Source organism: Protopterus annectens, chromosome 6.part1 (assembly GCF_019279795.1).
Source record: "Protopterus annectens isolate FY-2018-M chromosome 6.part1, PAN1.0, whole genome shotgun sequence".
NCBI lineage: Eukaryota > Metazoa > Chordata > Ceratodontiformes > Protopteridae > Protopterus > Protopterus annectens.
In genome coordinates, this window is record NC_056738.1 from 135,820,064 (window position 1) to 135,843,035 (window position 22,972).

Sequence of the window (22,972 nt, forward strand, 5' to 3'; positions counted from 1 at the left end):
CATTTTGTATTACACATGCTCATTGCAGAATTTGCAAGCCATGAAGTTAAGAATCTGCTAGAAGTTCTAACATTAATTATTGCCTTTAGAGTTAATACTTCTAGTTTCCCTTTTTTACTGAACAATGTTCTCTCTTTCTTTCCTTTACAGCTTACTTCATGCTATATACTGCGGTTTTGATTCAATTAGACAATGAACTCCTTCTACAGAATAAAACAACTGTACTTCAAGGATATGTCTCACCATTTTATGTTTACATTGCATAGTATTATTTGCTTCAAGTGTGTAATCCATTCTTTGTATATCTTTGAACCTCTTCGTATTATAAATTCCTATATTGCAGTTTTTCTTCTCAAGCCTCCACTATAAACATGTTTATAAATGAGAATAAAGAAATAGATAGACAGATAGATAGATAGAAAGCTATCCAGATAGATATATACATATACAGATAATATATACATAGATTCATCAAGAGATAGACAGACAGACAGATGTAGATAGATAAATAGAGAGGTAGACAGATTCAGAAATAGGTACACAGACAGTACAAACTAATGGAACACAATTAACATTTTAAATGCTCGTAAATATATGAATTACCATGTTCAAAATTCTTGAGTATAATACATATAGTCAAAGGCAGCATTTGCATTGTTTTAGTAATGTGATTGATCATAAAACCTTAAAGAAATGTAGCTACTTATTTTCTTTTAGTCCTACAAATAGGGAGTGGGGTGACACTTACCGCTATCCATCCATCCACACCTCTTTTTTCCCATTTTTGCACATGGAGTCGGGGTGTCACCACAACAGTCACAATCATCTAAAGCCAACGATTACACTGCCAGGTGGCTGGCCATGCCGCTATCACCAATATGCTCCACACAGCCTCTGCTGGTGGTGTTGAGGGATGTAGCCCTGACTATGGTCAAGGAGATCTGAGTTATAGCCTGAACATCAGCTTGGACTCTTGATTGTGCAGGCAGGGAAGGAGGTGGAAGCAGAGATGCAGCTGGATATTTTCTTCTTTTAAACTGCATGAATTGTTTGCTACATTTTTAGCAAGTGGTTTCTACAATTTATGCCACATACAGAGTGCTACAGCGCTGTTTTGACAGCAGTTGCAGTACTAAATGTAAATACCAGTATGCACTGAAGATCGATTGGGATCAGCTGATAGTGGGCCCTAACACTTTGTGGCCAGGATGGCTGCCTGGTTTGCCTTCAACTTGACATTGTTGGATTCCGACCAAAGCTACCTTATAGCATAAAATCTGAAGAAGCAGTTGTTGATAGACAGCCCTAGTGTGCAAACATCCTTGAAGCCATCAAGAGTTGGTCTCGACTAAATGAATGAAAAACAGCAGCAACAACAAGAACAATATACATAAAATCCAAATCCATAATAGCAGGGAATTGTATGTGCATGTGCCAGAAAAACTGATAAATGCCATTCCCTGCTGCATGGCTTCTCCAAAATATGAGAAGTGAGCCCATAAAAGGGACATCTAATGCAAATAACGTGATTCTTAAAATGCTGCAAAGGGTATATGCTGTTAGTAAGTGCTTATTGATCTATAGTGCATCATTCAAAAAGCTATCCTCCTCCCTGGGACTGCTAAGATAATTCTTAAAATACTGTGCCAGACATGTGCTCATATAGTTTATTGTATGGTCATTCAAAAGCTATCTCCCCATCCCCAACCCTACCCCAGGATTCTTATAGTAATTTAAGTAGGCTACTAGCACCATGGTATAATGCAAACTGCCAATTCTGACACTTTCTGCAGTTGATAATGCTATTTTACAGACATGTTTTTTGGAGTTCTCACTGCTCCTAATAGGACAATGTAGAATAAAGATAATTTGCACAGCTAATGTGACCAATGTGACTGTGATTTCACAGCTCATAGTTCTGTCAAAAATAATCAGCGTGCTGTAATATACACTCAATAAAAGACTTGCTGAAAAAAGGGACAGGTAAGTACTGGACGAAGTTATTTCAGGGCAACCTGACTCATATCCATGATTCCAAAGTGCAGCCCACATTTGTTCTTGCCAATGGTTCTACAAATAGGCATTCCAGAAGTCTCAGTCCTGGATCCCATAATTTTCTCACTGTTTGGGTGCAAAGTACAACAGCGCCGTGGAAAAGATGAGGTGACACACTCTTCTGTAATAATGCACAGCTGAATCTAACTTTGTTTGTATAACTTGAGCACTAATCCAGGCCATCTTTTTTTAGAGAAGGTTCCCAAGCACCCTAGTGGCAGGAGTGTGCAGCTAGAACTTGTCTGATTGAAGACTGGTGGAACAGGGCTCAATTTTGAGCTTTTGTTTTTGGTTAATTGGTTATTTTGTTTAAATCAGTTTGCTCGTTTTCTACTGTTATATTTAAAAAAAAAAAAAAAAAAAAGTTCAAGCTTGTTTTCCCACCTTTCCTGTTACTAGAGTAGTCCAGATACAGATCTGCTGCATTCAGGACTATATTGTAGTTTCTGAGTTCCCCAGACCTTTCTGTGTTAGACGGAAGCCTCTTAGCTTATCAGTGGGAGTAGTAAGCACTAGGTAGCCTATCTACCACAAGATGAGTGGTTTCTAGCTCCCTTTCAACTTTCTGCTTTAAAACAGAATAGGATTGATGCAGCACTGCTAGAACAGATAAGTCCAAGGAAGAAAACAGTAGATATAGCAGTGAAGCAACCAGGAAGCAGTTGAACCATAAAAAAGATGTTTATTAAGATAAAGTGGTAAGCACTTTCGCTAATAGCTCCAGCGAAAGTGCTCACCACTTTGTCTTAATAAACATCTTTTTTATGGTGCAAGTGCTGCCTGGTTGTGTCACTGCTATATCTACTGTTTTCTTTCTGCTTTAAAAGCCTGTGTTTGCACCGGTTTGTACACCATGCAGCGCCACTAAGCTAGGGTAAACTATTACCAGTGCCAGAAAGTCTGCTCTTCAATTTTTCCCTTAGATCTTGCTAGTTCTCTTCTCTTTTGCATGTAACTAGCTTATTCACCTAGCACTTCATCTGGCTTCTTGTAGCAATTGTTGTAGCACACATAAGTGCTAACAGAACTAAATGTTCTATAAGGAAACAGCTCCAGTACTTATTAATAATGACCATCCCTCCTGGCATGTCTAAAGGTCAGTTCCCTGTGCTTTCTCCTATTAACCTGGTGAACTTGGGGATTCTGAGGCAGTGTGGTGACTGCTTCATGGACACAGACAACCCTCCCCTCTTGCCTCCCAACACTCAGACTAGTAAGAGATGCAAATTGGAAGACATGCACTCTCCAGCCAAGACCGGAATAGCTGGTCAAGAGAAGGTCAACATCTGCACCACACCACATAGAATACATAGCCCTCAAGAACAACCACCATTACAGCTCTCACATAAAACACAAATCACACACCCACCTTTGTGGAGGCTCTCAATAGAAATCTACCCAAGCAGCAGAGACCTCCAAATCAGAAACGCACTCAACCACCACAACATAGCACAAATCACAAGACACATAGCTCACCTACACAGTGTGCCCCACAACCTAAGCCCCTAAGGCAAAACAGCTTGCCCAATACACTAATCATAGGTGACACGATAGTGAGGCACACTGATGTCCCACTCACTAGGTTGAATAAGGAGACGGTCACAGTCAGCTGTCTGTCAGGTTCCAGGATCCAACACATAACACACGCACTCAGGTCACTCCACAACAAGTACAAGTATTACTCTGTCATTGTCCATGTGGGTGTGAATGGCCTGAGACTCACCACCCTGGACTACACAAAAAGGACATGGAGGAGCTCTCGGATTATGTGGCCCAGGCAGGTATGACCCTAGCCCTGAGCGGCATCCTTCCATTGCCCAGAATGATACAGCAGTACAAGCAGAAAATGACTGACTTCAATTGGCTAAGTGTCTGGTGTCATTCTAAGGGTATCCAGTATCTATCTGCTTGGGATGACATGCTTGACAGACCTCGATGCTTTGCCAGAGATGGTCTGCATCTGTCACCCCTAGGTTTCCAGATACTATAAGGCTCTTGCCACCCCTATAGTGCCTTTTTTAGGTGGTGTTCCAAAGACCAAATTACTACTATAACAGCTATAAATAAATGCAATCTGAGGGTCATGCTGCTCAAAGTTAGAAGTCTAAATCTCAAGATGCACTCACTTGAAGCACTCCTCAAAATGGAGAAAATTGACATCTGTGCTGTAACGGAGACGTGGTTTAAAACAGCAAAAAGCACCCCTACACTACCAGGCTATAACTCATTCCACACCTTTCAACCCCAGAACATGGACGGAAACTCCAAAGGTGGTGGCGTCTCCATATTCATAAAGGATATGCACACCTCCAGACTAGTAGCCCAGCATAATGCATCAGAGATACTTCAGGTGCAACTAACAGTGGGTAAGGCAACGATTCAGGTCGTCGCCTGCTATAGGTCCCCAATCATGTTGCAGGACTCTCACTCCATGTTCCCAAGCACCCTGGAAACTATTAGGGTCCAACCCAACACTCTCATACTGTGTGACTTCAACTACCCCTCCATCAACTGGGAAAACTACTCATGCACCAGTACACTTGCCCTAGCTTCCTGTAATTCATTAATTCCAATGCACTGGACCAGCTCATTCTTACCCCCACTAGAGAAAGCAACATCCTTGACCTGGTAAATTACTAACATGGGGAACCATTGCTCAACACCAATAGTCAATTACTCTCTGGTTAGATATGACCACAAACTAATTATCATGGAAATCCACATCTCACCCACACCACCTGCAAAGGTAACCACCATTAAAAACTTCTCCAAAGCTGACTTTGGGCTCCTAAAAACAGAGGTGCCTAACTTCACAGCACCCATGCAAATGGAAAATAGGTGCATGACTGCTGAATCATACACCAATGCACTGTATGAACACGTACATAAATGCATGGAACTAGCCATACCTAACAGAACCAAGACATTTTCCTCCAAAAAAAGGAAGCCAATCTGGTGGCCCCCTGCCATTAACAAACTCCACAACAGCAGGAAGAAAATGTTTCAGAAAAAGGTGAAGTCCCAAGACTGGAAAAACTCCTTTATTAGCCTCAAAAAAAAGTTGAGATCCCTCGTCAAAACCTCTAAAGCTAGCTACGAAGGCAGAATTGTGGCAGACACTAAAAACAATTACAAAGTCTTCCACGGTTATTTCAAGAATCTCCATGGCAATACCCAGATTTGCTCTGAGTTACTGCACAATGGTATCTCCTATACTGAGCCAACAGATATTGCCAACATACTGGCCAACAGATTCAGTGCCAACTTTACCCCCCCCAAATGACCAATCACAATACTGGAAGAATGCCAGGCACCCAGATATACTGCAGCACAGGTTAAAGCTGCATTGTCCAAGGCCAAGAATACAGCTTCCATGGGATCCGACAATATCCCTAGCTGTGTTCTACATGAACTACAAAGTGAACTGGCACCACATCTGGGTCCTGTTCAATCACAGCCTCATCTCAGGCTTTGTCCCTACAGAATGGCGCAGTGCTACAGTCATCCCTCTCCATAAAGGGGGAGCGACTACAGTCCCTGGGAATTATCGCCCCATTAGCCTGATGAGTCTGATATGTAAGACTATGGAGAGCATCATCATGGACCTAATTAACAAGGATATAGGGAATCTCCAAACTCTGGATCCCACGCAATTTGGTTTTGTGAAGGGTAGATCATTCCTGCTCAACTTGTTTGACTTCTTTGAGTCAGTCACCAGAGCTGTGGATGAGGGCAAGGCAGTTCATACAGCCTACCTCAATCTGGCCAAGGCCTTTGATACCATTCCCCACTCAGGAATTATTGGACTCACCAACTAGGCATCAACCCCTATATCACTAGGTGGGTTGCAAATTGGCGCACAGCTGGAACCCACAGTGTGAATGTAGTAGACTCCAAGTCAGACTGCCAACCAGTCACAAGTAGAATCCCACAGGGATTAGTCCTGGGTCCTCTGCTGTTTAGCATCTACTTCTCAGAAGACCAGGCCAACATGGAGGGACTCTGGCTGACCAAGTTTGCCGATGATTGCAAGCTAGGAGCCATTATTAACTCACCAAGTGATGTAGACATCCTACAGAAAGGCCTCACTGAGACCAATGACTGGTGTCAAAACCATGACCTTAAGCTTAATGCCAAAAAATGTGTCGCCATTACCTTTGGGAAAAACTCAGTTTCCACTAATTACCACATTGATGGTAGCCCACTGAACACTGAAGCAGTTATAAGAGATCTGAGTGGGGAATGGTATCAAAGGCCTTGGCCAGATTGAGGTTAACAGCAACCTCACCTTTGACCACTACATTGCCACTGTGGTCAGAAAGACCTTCTGTGTGGCACATCTCATTACCAAGGGTTTTGCATCTAGGAAGAAAGAGGTCATCATCTGTCTCTACTCTTCCCTCATTAGACCAGTCATCAAGTATAATGCCCCATTTGACATGTACCTCACTAAATACCTGCAACAGCTGGAAAGGTCACAAAAGTACCTCATGAAAAGGATCCTAGGCCTTAAACACATGCCCTACATGGACAGACTCAAAAAACTCCAGTTTTCTGTGTCTCATATCGTCTATTAAGAGACAATCTCTACTTGACTTACAAAGCCATGTCTGACCCAGCCCTGTTAGAAATGTTACACCTAAAGAAATCCCAATTCCTCGGCACCACACACTCCAGGGACCTCAACCTCATTACAACAATCAACAGAACATGTTGGAGGAACAGGTTCATAACTCAGAGACTGCCTGTGCTCTGGAATAGACTTCCCATACATGTCAAGCAGAGCACCTCACTAGCCCTTTTCAAGAGAAATTTTGATGAGTGGATGGGAAATAGAAATTTCACCCCGGGGATCACTCCAGTGGCTCTACTTGATAGACGCAGTGGGAACTAATGGAGGCATGATGCCAGGGCATGTCTATGGGCTAGGCTTGTAAAGGCTCCAGGCCGTTGGCCTAGTACACACCTATGAAGCTATGAACCTATGAATCAAGGAGAACAAGAACTGTAACGTGGATTTGGTAAACTATGCACATGGTTTCAGGATTAAAATCTGCACCAAAGTCCATCTAAAATCAAAACACTGTTGTCCAGACACAAGCCCATACTACCAAGTAAGCCCAACTGCACTCAAATCACCAGTCTAAAGGAAGGAAACACTCACATAACTGATATGATACATAATCTAGATGTGCAATCTGATCATGAATTTCCTGTAGAGATCATAAACACTTTATGTTTTCTATGCTATACAGATACCTAAGGAAGTTGTACAAAGCCAAGCATTATCATACAAAGAGACCAAACATATAACCTTACCAGTGGTCCCCCTACCTGAGCTCTGACATGAAGCTGACCTAATTACGGTACAGCACAACTGCTGCGCAAGCATAGAAGCACATACAGCACTGTGATAGACAATCGCACCTTCAAAAGTTCACTGCTCTAAAATCAGACAGGTAGATTATTTTAGGAACAAGACACAGACAAATGCAACTAACCCTGTTTTGTGGAACAATGGTCTTAGTTTTTTGAAAATCTTCCTTGGATTACCTACAACACATAAAAAAGTAGAAAATAAAAATAGACAAATTCACTCTTAGTTTCACTATCCAAAATAATGAAACTTTCTGCTTCAGTTCTTTGTCCCCACAATAAATTGAATACTTTGTAAGTGGACTGTCAGTGCAGGGGCATAGTGTTTACCCCTCCACCTGTAACCTGAAATCAAGAAGTGACCTGGGCACAGAAAGAGAAATAATTACAAGACAGTGTCTACCTGGCCCTACTTTCAGGAAGGAATGTGAGAACTCTGAGGGAGTGGTGTAGACTGGAGGCCCTGGTAAAGTTACTGATCGAATGAGCGGTTGCAGCTTATGAATGTGCTGCATGTCCATGTGAGTAAACAGTTACAGGTGTACCCTGTCGGCACTTCTGGAGAGATGTAGGGTATAAAGGAAAACCCACCACCCATGATGTCTAAAGAAGCCTAGTGCCACCACCCAGCTGTTACCATTATATCGACCATTGGATCATGCCTAAGTGTAGTACAAATTTCAGAGGTAATACAACATGGGAAGGAAAACATAATAAAATAAATAAATAAACACAATGGAATCCTTATGTGAGTCATGTGAAGTGACCCAGCCACAAAACATCATTTACTGCATACCTTTCACTTTTCCTTACCTTAAGGACAAAGAAGTAATTGTAAAATTGCCCCAAACAACCAACAGGATGAGACATGTTTTACAAGATTTTACTGATTTTGGAAAATTTTCCTATTTTGTCTGCAACATGAAGTCTGATTTTTCTGAAATTGTTCATTTAATGTTATGCACAATGGATATGGTGTTTTACATGGGGCGTTTATGAAGGCAATTGTTTAAATAACATTCTAAAGCCAATTTGGTCTTGAACTCTGATAGTGACCATTATATATGTCTATAGCTTTAGAAGTTGTGTTTATCATTTACACTTTCATAGAGAACTGCTTGCTCTTCATTTGATACGTTCTTGATGACTAAAGAATTAAAAAAAAAATGTCCTGAATAAGCAAGGTGTTATGCGTAGGAATGCACCTATTTTGTAGCAAAGGCTACATAATGATTCTGGAATTTGAAAGTACTTTCTAGTCTGTGGTGAGTCTAGTTAAAATAATGATAGAAAGATGTACTGTAAGGTTAAAGTTAAGAAGCATTAAGATAGTTATGTAAACGTAAAATTACCTACGGTATGCCAGTACCCCTAAGGAGGTGGGAATTAGCCTATGCTCTTGCAGTTGCACACAATGTGTTTTGTGGCATTAAGGTAAGTATCGCAGACTGTTCCCAGGCTGACTCTGAAAAAGAGCCAAGCAGATCAGTGCTCTACCCAGAAACAGAGTAAAACTAATAAATAAATACATGCATATGTATTTGTATTTAACTGAGGCAGAGCACTGAGCCACTTGGAGCTTTTTCAGACTAAACCTGGGAGCACTCTGGTTAAAGGAGTTCCTTAGAGTTACTTAGGAGGTAAGTGGAGGCTGAGGAAATCAAACCTTGGACTATAGGAAGCAGCTCGTTAACAGTTCACCGACTTAATGCTTTGCACCAACCGCCAAATAATATCTAAATGCACATGTGACATAAAAGACATAAGCTGGGTTTCATTGATGAATGCTGTACACCTACACAATGTACAATGCTAATATACAAGGTACTGGCTTTGATAAGCGGATCACAGATAATCATGGATATATTAACATTGTCTGATGGAGCCCTGTACCCTGCACATGGCCTCTACTAGTAATAATTATTACTGCAGTAAGTGCTAATGGTCTATGAATTCCAACTATAAATACATAAATGCATACATTTTCTACCCACAACAGATGTTTTTACTGACAACAAGGTATTTGAATGAACCCTGACTCATTATAATTTGTGGCTGATTTTAGTCACTGCATTGTTAAGTAACAACAACATAAGGAGGCTTGGTAATTATTTTGTCTTGGTAAAATTATGTTTTTTTCTGAAAACCAGTAAAAGGTACATCTGTATTCCTGCTTAAAGCAATTCAGACCAAAATGTTAACATTCCTGGTTATTATCAATTTAAACAGAACAAAATCTATTTTTATTATCCCTACTTAAGTATTTACGTATCCAGCTAGAAACCACAGACGTAAGATCTGTTCTTCAATATTTGGCATGCAAGATGTTGTACAAATTCAGTAATTAGCTGTTGAAGGACTACAGTATAAGACAAAGCTGCAGTGTAAATATAAATGCAAAAATAAATATAAAGCATGTACTGCTATGTTAGTGCAACTATAGGTAGGACTTAGGAATGCATTAGTTAAGCTTATGTGTTTATAGCTGAATAATTTACAGGATTTGAATAAACTCATTACATTCATAATTAAATGGAGTGCATCTACTGGTGAACATCTTTTAGTGAATCAGTTGTGCAAATTCTGACGTACAGATAAATTATTTTGTAAATTCGGGTGATTGCACTATGTCTGTATCTGAACTAACTTTACGTTCTATACTATCAGACCAGGATAGAAAGCCTTTAACTGACTTATGTTGTTGTTGTTGTGTCTTTCGGCTTTTCCCGGTTAGGGGTCACCACAGCGGAACTCCAATCTGCTAATGATTGGCAGTAGATTTTTACGTGCCGAGTTGCCAGCTCTGATGCACAACCTACAACGAAGGTACACCCATTCATGCATGTCACCACACAGAAGACACTCTAGCTGAGAATCGAACAGGACGTCTTACTGTGAGGCGACAATGCTACCACAGCACCACCACCGCAGTCTCTTATGTGTTTTTAAAATATGACTTAAGCACTATTTTCTCAGTATTCTAAATTCTTTATTATTGTAAATGTTCTCATTTTTCAGAAAAAAAAGATTATGAATGTTAAAAATTCCTACCCACAAGATTAATATTTTTTTGCAGATGTCATATTGTGTGCTAGAGTTGGTGATGTCATATATTGTACTGAGCTGAAAAGCAAAAAGGTTAAACAGGATGAAAGAGAATTTACAAAAAAAAAATTCATACATTGTTGTACATGATGGACATTGATCAAATGGTTATGTTATCAGAAAGTCTGTAGAAAAGTGTAAAATGCAGTAGGAAGGCGGGTCTTGAAAATAGCAATCAAGGTGGAGGAGGAGCTATTGAGACATGGCAAAGAATGGTTATGGAAGACTTGTGTTACAGAAGAATCCCTTGGGAGGACATAAAAGTTGTAGCCACAAACTAAAACTGGTACAACAGCCTTGCTGCCTGATAATCCAACAGTACTGGGAGGCAATAAAGTCTATGTATGGTCTGACTAAGGCTTAAAAAGTTGGTGTTAAAATGTACAAAGAAACAAAAGTGAAAGAACTCAAAAAACTGCTGCTGTTTTCTTTATCTATGTTTTACAAATATATCCTGTCTCACTTGTAGTGTTTTAAATGATTATTGGAGATCTCATCAGAGAGGTATTATTACTGTCATAATAACAGTTTTGACCAGTGGATATTTTGTGACATCATAATTAATTCATGCTTTGTAGAAGTCGTTTACAGTCATGATGACTGATCCAGAGCTGAAACTCCCAGAAAGCACTGGTAGAACTTTGAGAATCATATTTTTCATGCAACAAGAGATGTTTTCTTAATTGTGATTTAACAAGTCATTATGGGAGCATAACTACGACAATTATGTCTAATATTTACTTTATTTAATCTGAAGATGTGGTGGTACTATTTTGTATACCAGTGACATAAATACTGAATATGGCAAACTAATGAAGATTCTCTTTTTTGTCTAGTCATGGTGGGTTGAGGAGTAAGAATTTAAATTAATTATTCAATATGTGATTGAGTGTAGATTACATACATAATGTTGCTCTTAGGCAATGTAAATTTACTAAGGTAGTATGAATTCTGGCTATGTGTTTCATAAACATGGTAAACTACTAAATCCTTATATACTGTCGCATGTAGAAAGTTATGAATATGCTTATGTTCTGTAATGGATTAAAACAATATTTGTTTACAGTAATTGCATCTGGTTTATGTTAACATGCTGAGTTTTGTACTGTTTTATGTAAAATATTTAGCCTGTTTTATTAATTGCAAATGCATTTCTTATGTCCCTACTTTACTGTGTTCTTGGTTCAGTCATAAAGAACTAATTATTAAGACATTTCTGAATAGTTGTGTGTTGCTAGAATTCTTTTTAAGGAAATAATTTACAAGTGGTCTATTATATACAGTTTGGGATACAGAGCTTAAAAAGCCCTAGTTATATATAATTCTAAATGGCCATTCCACTGTAACTGTGTTGATAGACAATGTTCCAGGTGAAAGCACATGCATTCAATATGCTTTCTCAAAATGTGCAAATAAATGAAAAATTTCAATTGATTTGTTGATAAGGATTAAGAGTATCCTGCCAACAGTATAGAATTATAAGTAGATGGGAAATTGTAACACTCATACCTTGCTGCTCCTGAGCAATAAGATGGTGTTACTCAATTGGACAAACCAACTTCACTGGTAAGGATTGTGTTTAAACCAGGACAAAGCACATCACAAAATATTGTGCACTTAAAACTAAATGCTCAGAATTCATTTATTTAGCAAGCAGCTAAATGAAGAAGATTAATATTCAAGGAATGTATGTGTGTGACTGAAAATCAAAATTAAAAACTAATACACTAACCCAAATCATGGTTATTTTGAGGATATATGCATATGTGCTGGGGGAGAAGTAAGAAGGAATTGTTCTGTTGTAAGAAGGAATTGTTCTGTTTTATGTTTGCAATTTATATAATTTTTTTGTATGTGAGGCCTGAAACATGTTTCTGATATTTTTGGGAGGATTGGGGATATTTCTGTGGTTTGAGGAAGACCAGCCAGTCTGAAACGCTATGCATTAGGGTTATGCTTTAAGGTTCATCCACCCTTACTCTGTTTCATCGTAATATACCAAGACCTCAGGTTCTAGATATAGAATGTGTAACTATTGAATTTAATAATATGCAAGGCCTTATCCACCACTTGTCAGTGCTTGTAGAGTAGGAAAGAAGGAGGGTGTTAAAAGCTGTTAAATATGCTACTGCTTTTTTATCACTCAATCATAAGATAGCTAAGCATCTTAAATATAAAAATATTTTTTTCTAGATGAAGAACACGCATTTTTTTAAGTTGCTGCAAATTTCTAAATTGTATTTTCATTTCATCTCGGTATGAAGGTTTTGTATTGATTGATATACTGCTGAGAGATAAACAAAGTACTATGCCAATACCAGAATCTCAAACTTTTTCCTTTTAGATTTCTTTATAACCATCTGTTTTGCTTTTCTGTATGAAATTATTACTCTAATTGCTTTCAAAACAAACAGAAAAATGACAAAGGTTGTTTAAATGTACCTAATTATTTTTACTAGTTTTGCTCGAAGAAGTTCAAATATCACAAAGCAATCACATATCCTTTGTTTTGAAGAAGACATGTCCTCTCTCTCTCTGCACATATTCTGTAAAATGCCTCTAAAGAGCTACTTGAATTTTTATGTAAGTCATAGTTCCACCATTTAAGGAATACTTAGAGTATGAAGAAATATATTTCACCAATCAAATGCTTGATTTAGTGTATATAAAGCAGAACTTTCAATAGACATTTGGTACAGTTTTCTTTTTTATAATTTAAATGTGGAATTGTTTCATGATGTATGTTTCTTATTATGCAATTTTTTAAATTTGATACTGGGTATAATTTTTGGGTACAGATGATAACTTTCAAATTGAATCTATGGGAATTTTGAAGTTTTAGATGGAATATGCTAGAATGTTGTTTGAAATGAAATTGAGACTGAAAACATGGCAAAGTAGCATACCTTTGGAATAAGAAATCCTGCACAAAAGGACAGGCAGTACAGTAACAATCTGGATGGGCAGAGAGATGAGCACTGTTACAACATGAAGAAATCACCTAGGCCTTTGTGATTCTCATTACAATGCTAGTAAAATTACTTCACCATGTACACTGCTGAGTATTCAAAAGCATGATAAAACCAGAAGAAAAGAGAGATTACTTTCCTTATGTCCAGAGTAATTTATGAGTTCACACCTGACGTGATTTGTCCAGTTCCAAAATGTTCACCTAAAAGTCGACAGGAGACGGTAAAGCTCATTGAGGAAGGCCAGGCCAATGTAATTGATTACATCATGATTAATTTAGATTCCACACATGCTTAATGGGGACATGATAGAAAGAGAACAAACACTGAGAAGATTCAGTGAAGATGTGTGAACGTTACTGTTTACAGAAAAAGTGTCTGTGCAGGGTCTGAGTCACGACTAATGCTTTTTTTTAAGAAAATTGATGATTTCAAATGAACACACATGTGAGAAAGATGTTAATATACTTTATTTGATGCATATATATTTCTCAACCTCTTACTCCAAGAATTCTGGACAAAGCCAAAAATAATGGAGGTTAAAGGATCAAGATCAGGGACTGATTTTAAATATTGCTGTCAAAAACTTAGAAAGTCGATAGAATAATAGGTGTTGCATTAGCATTCATTTTTCTGAAGGGTGTGAAGTCTGAAACTCAAATGTCTGCCATTATTTACTGACATCAGTTCTTAATAATTTGGAAAACCACATATTTTATGAGAAACAGACCACAAATATGAGACAAAAATCTGGACAGTCTGCAAAATTCTAGACAGTTAAGTGGTGGATACAAGTATTTGTAACAGGCATTGCTGTGGCAGATAGTGAAGGGGTATGACCTCTAACAGATAAGGTTTTTATACTGCTACAGCACTGTGGAAAGATAAGATGAACAGTCGTTCTCTTCTTATCTATCGCTGGTTTTGTTTCCATAATTTTCCACAACTCTTGAAGCAAATATCTAAGACAGTTTAATAATATCAGCTCATAATCATTTAAACAAAAAAATATGTATCAAAGAACTGCATATGTTCTGTCCAAAATTCCCACAAAAGGGATACAAATGACAAATTATGCCCACAGCAGAAGAAATTTAAAAAAAGTACCAGACAGGGTGTTACATTAACCAAAACAGTAGAAAAGAAAAAGTACCAGACTTGGTGTTACATTTATAAAGCACTATTCAAATCAATTAAATGGAAATCAAGATTTGAGCACTGTAATACAGTTCAATATTCAAGTTTCTACTCTTCTTTTAAGCTGGTTGCTTCACTATATATATAGTATGAAAAGAGAAACCATATCTAAGATATTCAACACATGCTTAAATATTTCCTAGTCGCTTGATGAAATTTCTGATACGACTATAGGTTTTATACTATATTAGTGGTCAGTGCACATGGTGTAAGGTATGTATGCTCTGGCCCTGGCATAAAATATTCTGTGGTGTCATTTTTCTTAGGATGAGAAGGGATATTTTCATGATCCAATTAGGAATGTTGCCTGCACTGTTCAAGGCTGTCTTAGTCAAATGTAGCACTGGCAAGCAATGTGAAATATGTCCTTCCGGATATATTATTAAACTATAGCTATGAATAGCAAGGGAACACATGTGACTGTCAATCAATGTTTGTGACTTTTTTCTTTGTCCATATCATTTAAACTAACATTTTATAAAACATGTGAATTAACTCACTAAAGACATTTATGCTATACATCTTTAAATGGCTTAACCTCAAAAAATATGGGAGAACGAAGTTACCATTGTAAATTCATAAGACTGCAGTTTAAGGAATATATGAATGCATATTTTTCAAGCTCTAATTACTACAATGAAGAATAAGAAACTGGCAACAGTGGTAGGTTATAAGTTACAGTCATGTCATCTTAATACAGACTCCTGCTGACAGATTATTAAACAGCTTTAATCCATAAATTAAGAATAACAGCATTGTCTTCTGTATAGTCAGACAATTAACTCGATGGGATGACTCAAAAACAAAGTTATTTTAAGATGTAAAATGCACAGTAGTCTCCATGATCAGGACCAGTTCAGGGCTTTATGAACAAGTAGCCAGGTAAAAGTCAAAACATTTTCATAACTTAAAAATGCATGATACAGTCAGTCTTTTTCCAGAAAAGTTGTTATTCAAAATAAATTAATAATTTATTACCTTTAGTTAACTCTACAATTTAAGACGACTTGTCATTGTCAACATGTGTTAGATGGCATGCATGTGTCTATGAAAGAGCCCATTACTACATTTAAAAGTCTAGCAGAACAAATTCAAATATTACCTGTATTAATGAAGACAAGAACCAAACTCTTGAACAAATTCATGTTTTTTTTTTCTAAAGTTGTGAACCCAAGTCACGTTTCATACTCTTGTCCTGTTTATATTCCAATACAAATTTTTGGGTTACGGTGTCTACATCTGCAGAACAAGTCCTTTTGCTTCTGGTACAGTACTGAAAAATGCAACTGCTATAACCCCCCCCCCCCACCAAACTATTGTCACTCACCACCTGTTTCTGCAAAGGACAGCTGAACGGAAGGGAAGGTCTACAGAAAGAAACAGTGTGTGCACTTATGCCAACATTCCTTGTGGGCTTTAGAATCTATAGTTGTTCAGGTTTCTCCACATACTATAGTCAGCAAGCAGATACCTCAACATTCAGAATAAACTGATGAAGCATAGTGCATTGTTCAGTTAGAAACATTACTACTGGACAATAAAATATAAGCAGATATCGGAGCATTCAGTGCAAACCAATGAAGCATTCAACATCATTTACTAATATATACTGCAGCACAGCATAATGCTTTCCAACATACCTCAGTATGCAAACTGATGCCACAACATTCAGAACAAACTTGCAATGCTTTCTTCGCCCTTCAGTCAGCACCATTATAGTACACTATCTTTATACATAGGTTCATAGGTTAGTACTAAGCTAACTGCCCTTGCAAGCCATTTTTAAGCCTAGCCAATTATCCCTTGTGAGACTCAAACCCTGCACCTTGTGTTTGTAAGTCAAACACCTTAACCATTAGGCCACCCTCCCAACATGAGGAATGTGTGTATTAATTAATTTATTTTTAATTTGTTAACCAGACAAGCCCACTAAGCATAAATGCCTCTTCATTTGTGATTTCAGATGGACTTCATGAGTTAAGTGACTTGCTTAGAGTCACATAATTTGGACATTAAAAGAATCAAACCACTACTACAGGATTAAACTGGTCAGTTGACAGCCCCAGGTATCTGAGCTAAACTGCCAGGTAATCCATCTCATATTTTCATTTATACTTCTATCCATCCATCCATCCATCCTTAAAAATTACATATGATTTAGCTTGATAACTAGTTCCTTTTAGAGTCAGACTGCACAAATGATGGCTCACATTGTATTTCCTCTAGCTCCCTTCTCCATTCTCATTGTTGTAGTTTCACTTCATAAGGATGAGGATTGCATGCCTTAAAGGGAATGGATAACACTGTTGCACTGAATTTGTCAGCTAAGACACTGGCTATGACTTCAGGAACTGAATAAGAAGTGCTGTTAATTTGGAGCTCAGTGTTGCATTGTGTTTGGAGTTAGTTTTAATGCTCCTCGTGTAGTGATAAATGCTTATGCCTTATGGGTATCCTTGGATGAGGTGGCAAATTTCCATTTATATCTTATGTTAGTCTTCCTAATGGTGTGCTTTTTTCATTGCTGGCCTGCTCAAGTACCTTCTTATGGAGAGAGGTGGTGAACATGAATGTAAATGTGCATGTAAATTTGAACATATGACTATGAATAAAAATATGAATAAGAATATGAAGTAGCTATGTTTTTTCCTGTCCTTATGGTGTTTGTGTATTTGGGATTTCCACCAGAGAGCTTTATTCTTGAATTTTCCATTATACTTATGCCAAATGGGGATGAAATTCTGGATATATTGTTTTAGATAAGTTCAATAGGGAGCTATTTTGAATTTCTTCAGTCTCTGAGACATGGATATTATATTCAATTTGGAGTAAGGTCTAAATATGGTGGAGTTATTTGGCAGAATGGACTAGTTTTGGAAGAGACCAAAGAATCACCAACTTGAATTGCACAAAAACTGAGCTGGAAACCAATCCCAATGAAGGCTTTTATTTCAAATAACTTCAAATAACTCTTGCAATACCTCTGCAGTTTTTTAGCTGAGTTGCTCAGCTGTTTATTAGCATTGCTAATTGGTTTACAAATGTTTATAGCTTAATTACCATTTATTGTGTGATTAATTATTAATTAGTAGACCTATATATGCACTTGTAGTACTGTTCTTTGCGTTTTTGTCTTCTGAGGAAGGAAGGTCACTGCACCTTCCGAAAGTTATTTGAAGTTATTTGAAATAAAAGCCTTCATTGGGATTGGTTTCCAGCTCAGTTTTTGTGCAATTCTAGTTTTGGAAGAGGCAATAGTGGTGTTGAGATTTGGTTATGGAGGTAATGACACTACTAGGGCTATGGACGGAGGAACATTTGTAAGGACAAAGTCAAGTATGTTGTCACCTCTGGTGTTAACTTGGACTATTTAATCCAGGGAGTGGGTACTGATAAAACTGAGGAACGACTGGGCATATTTATTATTTGTTGTAAATAAATTTCAGTTACTGGATGGGTAATTAAAGTCAGACATGTTTAGTGTACTAGGATTAATAATTATAGAATACACTTATCGATGTAGTCATCATGGCCATCAGCAGACATTGATATGTATTTGTAGTTGGCGGTAATGGAATAATTGCTTTATGTAGTTCAACTAAGCTATGCAGGAGTTCCTAACTAGTGTCATGTGGGATTTGGCATCAGGTGATGACAGAGCAGATAAATACAGATGCTCTCCTGAAGTTGCCAAACAATCAAAATGAATGTTAGGTGCAACACCCCTGAAGGGATGTTAATGATCCTGTGCACATTCTAGAAGCGAACATGCTGGCAGTGTAATTAAGGTCACTACCTTACAGAAAGGGGGCAGGTCATCTTGCCCATGGGGGTGTTAGAACAGATTCCTTCTCTTTTTGACAAGTATCCTTGTTTTTTTCCTGTTCTCCCATGTTTTGCCCATCACATACTATTGCATATTTTCCTTTTAAAGACCACATTTTTAGAGTATTACCCATGGGTGTCACGTTTTAGTCACTCTACGTAATAGAGACAATCGATCATGCTAGGTACTATATTTGAAGGCATCTATATTACATTATCGAAAAATGTGTTCATTGAACATGTATTTGTTGACCAATAAACAACAAAAACACTAATCACCAAATGGCCACTTTAGCGAATTTTTTCCCAGGGAAAAAATCGTTTGGCCAAACACAAAAGAAACACACTTTCAAACCCTACAAAGTATATACCAACTCCAAGATTGCAATACAGTGGAGAAAAGGGCAAATCCCCAATGACAGCCAAGCATTTTTTTCCCCTAGGAAAAAAATTTGCTGAAGTGACTGTTCAGAGATTAGTGTTTTCATTGTTTATTGGTCGATGAATATGTGTTCGATGAGCACGTTTTTCGATAATGTAATATAAACCCTATTTGAAGCACTGCTTTATTTTCTACTTATCATGGTTGTTTTGTGACATTTTTATAAAACAATGAACAAAGCATATCAATACAAAAAGTAAACAATTAGTCACACTCTAACAGCAGAAGTGTCACTGGTGTGGAGTAAAAAACAAGACACTTGCAGACCATGCTCTCTAAAAACAAGAATGAGGATTTTATGTTGGCAAGTCCTAGTAAAACTGACAAATTAAAAGACCAACAAGTAAATGATTCTAAAATAATATCAAAAGACTTACAAAATCAAAATTTTCAAATAGACTGTGCCCTGCACATTTCATTAGCAAACATTTCCTTTATGAGAGCATAGACATAATGAAGAATATTTCAGAAAAATGTATTGGTCATTACATTTCCATACACTTCTTAAAAGAATAAAACATAGACATGACCGTATGTGCAAAAAATGGGACAATGGATGGATGGATCTGCTGCATGCCTCTATAATTTCAATGCAAATCCTATGTGAAAGGCATAGTAAGGTATATGCCTGGTATCTTCTGTAAATAAAATGCTGCCTTAAGAATAAGGCCAAAATACTCCAAACCTATTGTAAAAGCCCTAGTAAGAAACCAAATAGAAACATATACAGTTATCATCTAATTATTTATTAGTTTCAGTCTTTTGTTGCTTCAAACATGAAGCATTAAAGATTACACTAAAATTATCTCAATTTGCTGCTGTAGTAAATGCATGCAAAATCATAATTGTAAATGCACACCACAAGAACCCTCCTATACATGTTACACTATCTGGTAACTGTAACATTTTATATAATGTAAAGTCAAAGTAAAGCTTAAACAAATAATTTCATAGATGGAAAGGGCTGTATAAGATTTACCAGATATTGCAAAGGAAAAGTGCAGAAGTTGTCTGAGTACACTAATAAATTAATTAACAGGGTGTCAGAATGTTCACAGTCAGAAATCCACCATTTGCTTTTCTCACTAAAGCAACTCCTTTATTCATTCCAGAAAATGCACATGCACAGACAGACAAAGACACACACATGCACAATCGCGTGCGCACACACACACACACACACACACACACACACACACACACACACACACACACACACACACACACACACACACACTTGTTCAAAGAAAAGCACGATAGGAGAATGGTTAAAAAATCCCTTTATATTGGACCTCCACCGTACCCAGTACCAGTAACCACAGACTATACAGTCGCATATTGACTACTGTTTGATGACTGAAACTCATATTCCTGCCATCACATAACTATACACATGCAGAACCTTCCCACCACCCACTGTGACTGCAGCTAATGGCCAGCACATAGCATAGATCTGTTCCTTTACAATGACATGTGTTGTCCCTTTTTATCCACTGTTATTAGCGATCTATTGCAGAGTAAATAATTTATTATCATTATTATTATTATTATTATTATTATCACCATTATTACTACTAATCTTTATCCATCTTCTACAATTTTCTGCTAGTCACCCATTTACATATAATAACACTGGGAATGTCTAGCTGCTCACTGTCACTATCCTTTCTAAGAATTAGTTGTCAAAAACAGTCTCCTCCACTGAAATGCTCATCTTCATTGTTATTAAAATGTAAATAGTAAAATAAAAGCAAAATATTCTACTATCATGACATCCTGTACCCCTTTCCTGTGCTTTAACTACAAACCTATTATCCAGCACCCCCCCCACACACACACACACACACACATATGCATTCCGTCTTGACTTCTACCACTATCTTCCTCATTGCACTGGTAATAAACATGTATTGCTAATCACTCCACTTAATACTATTTTTTTCAGTTTTATCCATATGACATTAAATAAATAGTCATATCTTGGCATTTCCTTTAAATTTCAGCCAAATATTCAATATGACAATTATAGGTGCCATGTTATGTGTCCTGCCACCTGTCATTCTACAGTACCGATGCAAAATTTGATTTCACACATGGATTGTAAGTGCACCTTTTGAGATGGAATTTAAGAAGGTTAGTAATACAGGTCACAGGAAGGGACTGGTGCCCTATATATATTATATACAGAAAAAATGTGCTAAAAATATTAAGAAACAGATATGTTATGAACCTGCATTTAATGTGATGAGAGTTTCTTCAAGAATTACTAGTTTTCGATATTTGTAGACCAAATGTATACCATGCCATCTATAACATCTCCCATGCATTATTACACTGGTACTGTGCATTTCCAGCATCAAAGATGATTTTTGCAGCCTCTATCACTCTGAAGTGCTATACTTGCAGGCAATATTTTAACATTGCGAAAATTTCAAGACTACGTTCAGCTTTGCAGAGACATGGTTATAACTTTCTTAATTTCTAATATTTTAACATAAAAGTTAAATATTCCTATCTATCTAGATAATATCATAAATGCAGGAATAACCAGATCTGAAACCAGATAAAGTTGTATTTACTCTAGTTCAAAATCATTTTAACATTTCACAAAGGACACGTTTTCATGTCAAAATACTTTTCTGACTTAAGCTGTTTAATGCATATTTTAATGTACATAAAAATTAAAATGTCCATTTTATGCTTATTGCACTTAGTGTGTGCCTTGCAGCATCTTTGTGGTTCTTACCAAACAATGCATTTGGTAATGCAATAACATCAGTACCATGCACGCCGCTTCCTGATTTATTGCTTGCTTACTAATTAATAATACATTGTTTTAGACTTTTGCAAGGTTTTTTAGAAAATACAGTTCCTTCAAAATATGAATACAATGTTAAAATGTTCAAGCAAAGTGATTCTAAATGCAGCATTTATTTAGCTTCAGTGAAGGGGTTATCAGTTCTATGCTCCAAATGTCATTAAAGGTGCCATGTTTTCATTATACTGTATAGATATTTCTTTCTCCCATGTAGTTATCAAGTGTATTTGTGAAGGTAGTGACCGTAACACATTGTTTTGCTACAGGGCTAATTATTCTGTAGGCATGGGAGATACTGTAAGAAGTACCTATCCTCCTTCCATTGCTAGCATTTGTCTTTAACATAAAGATTACATATTCACAGTTTGGATGTCCCAGCAGAGGCTTTCAAACAAGACAGCCATTGCCTTGAAGGCAAAGCAAGACAGATGTCTTCTCTGAATAGTCACCATGTCAACTAAATAAAGAGGCAACCCTTATCTTTAAGAATAGCACATGTTTTTAACCCATCAATCTTCTGCATTATGAATATCTGTGCTTACTCAAGATACACCATATACTAGAAGAGAAATCTACAAAAAAAAAAAAAAAAAAAAACACTGTGCTCAAGAGCTAGGCTATTGTGTGTAGCAGGTAGGGGAACAATTAATTTAATGCAATCCCTAAGCTCTCATTTCTCTATCATATGGGTCACCCTTAAAGGCTATTATCTAAAGTGTCAATGCTGTGGCTTAATTTAAGTTTCTCATCTACTATGGTCTCAGAATCTTTCACAAAACTATCTTTTATAAGTAGCTGACCATCCATTTTAATCAAATGCAGCATTTCTTTCCCCAAGATAAAGATATTGCATTTTTTATTATGATCTCAAGACTATTATCACTATAACAGGTGTGACTGCCAACCCATGTTGTAGTATATATGCATGTGATGGGGACAGAATGACACTACCCATCTTACAGCCCTATAAGTTACCTAAACTTTCCCTACTTTAAATCTGAAGAATAAAATTCCAAAAGCAATAGGACCTGACACTAAATGTTGCTACCTGGTATAGTGTAATGTAACACTTTTTACCCACTGAATTGTATAATTGCATTCAGTTCACATAATTTACTGATAATTCCCACATGAAAAATTGTGTTCATACCCTTCGGCCAGATCCAGGTGTAGTTTGTGCACCAT

At 37.3% G+C, this 22,972-nt stretch overlaps 1 protein-coding gene across 1 annotated transcript in view; it reads right to left on the reverse strand.

Annotated features, from left to right (window-relative positions):
- CHRNA1 (cholinergic receptor nicotinic alpha 1 subunit) overlaps positions 1–15,980 on the reverse strand; it is a 388,181-nt gene extending 372,201 nt beyond the window's left edge. Inside the window, exon 1 of the mRNA XM_044075561.1 lies at positions 15,805–15,980. Within this exon, the coding sequence (XP_043931496.1) occupies positions 15,805–15,847 (43 nt within the window). The 5' untranslated portion in view covers positions 15,848–15,980. The remainder of the gene's footprint in view (positions 1–15,804) is intronic.
- Between the last annotated feature and the right edge of the window lie 6,992 nt (positions 15,981–22,972).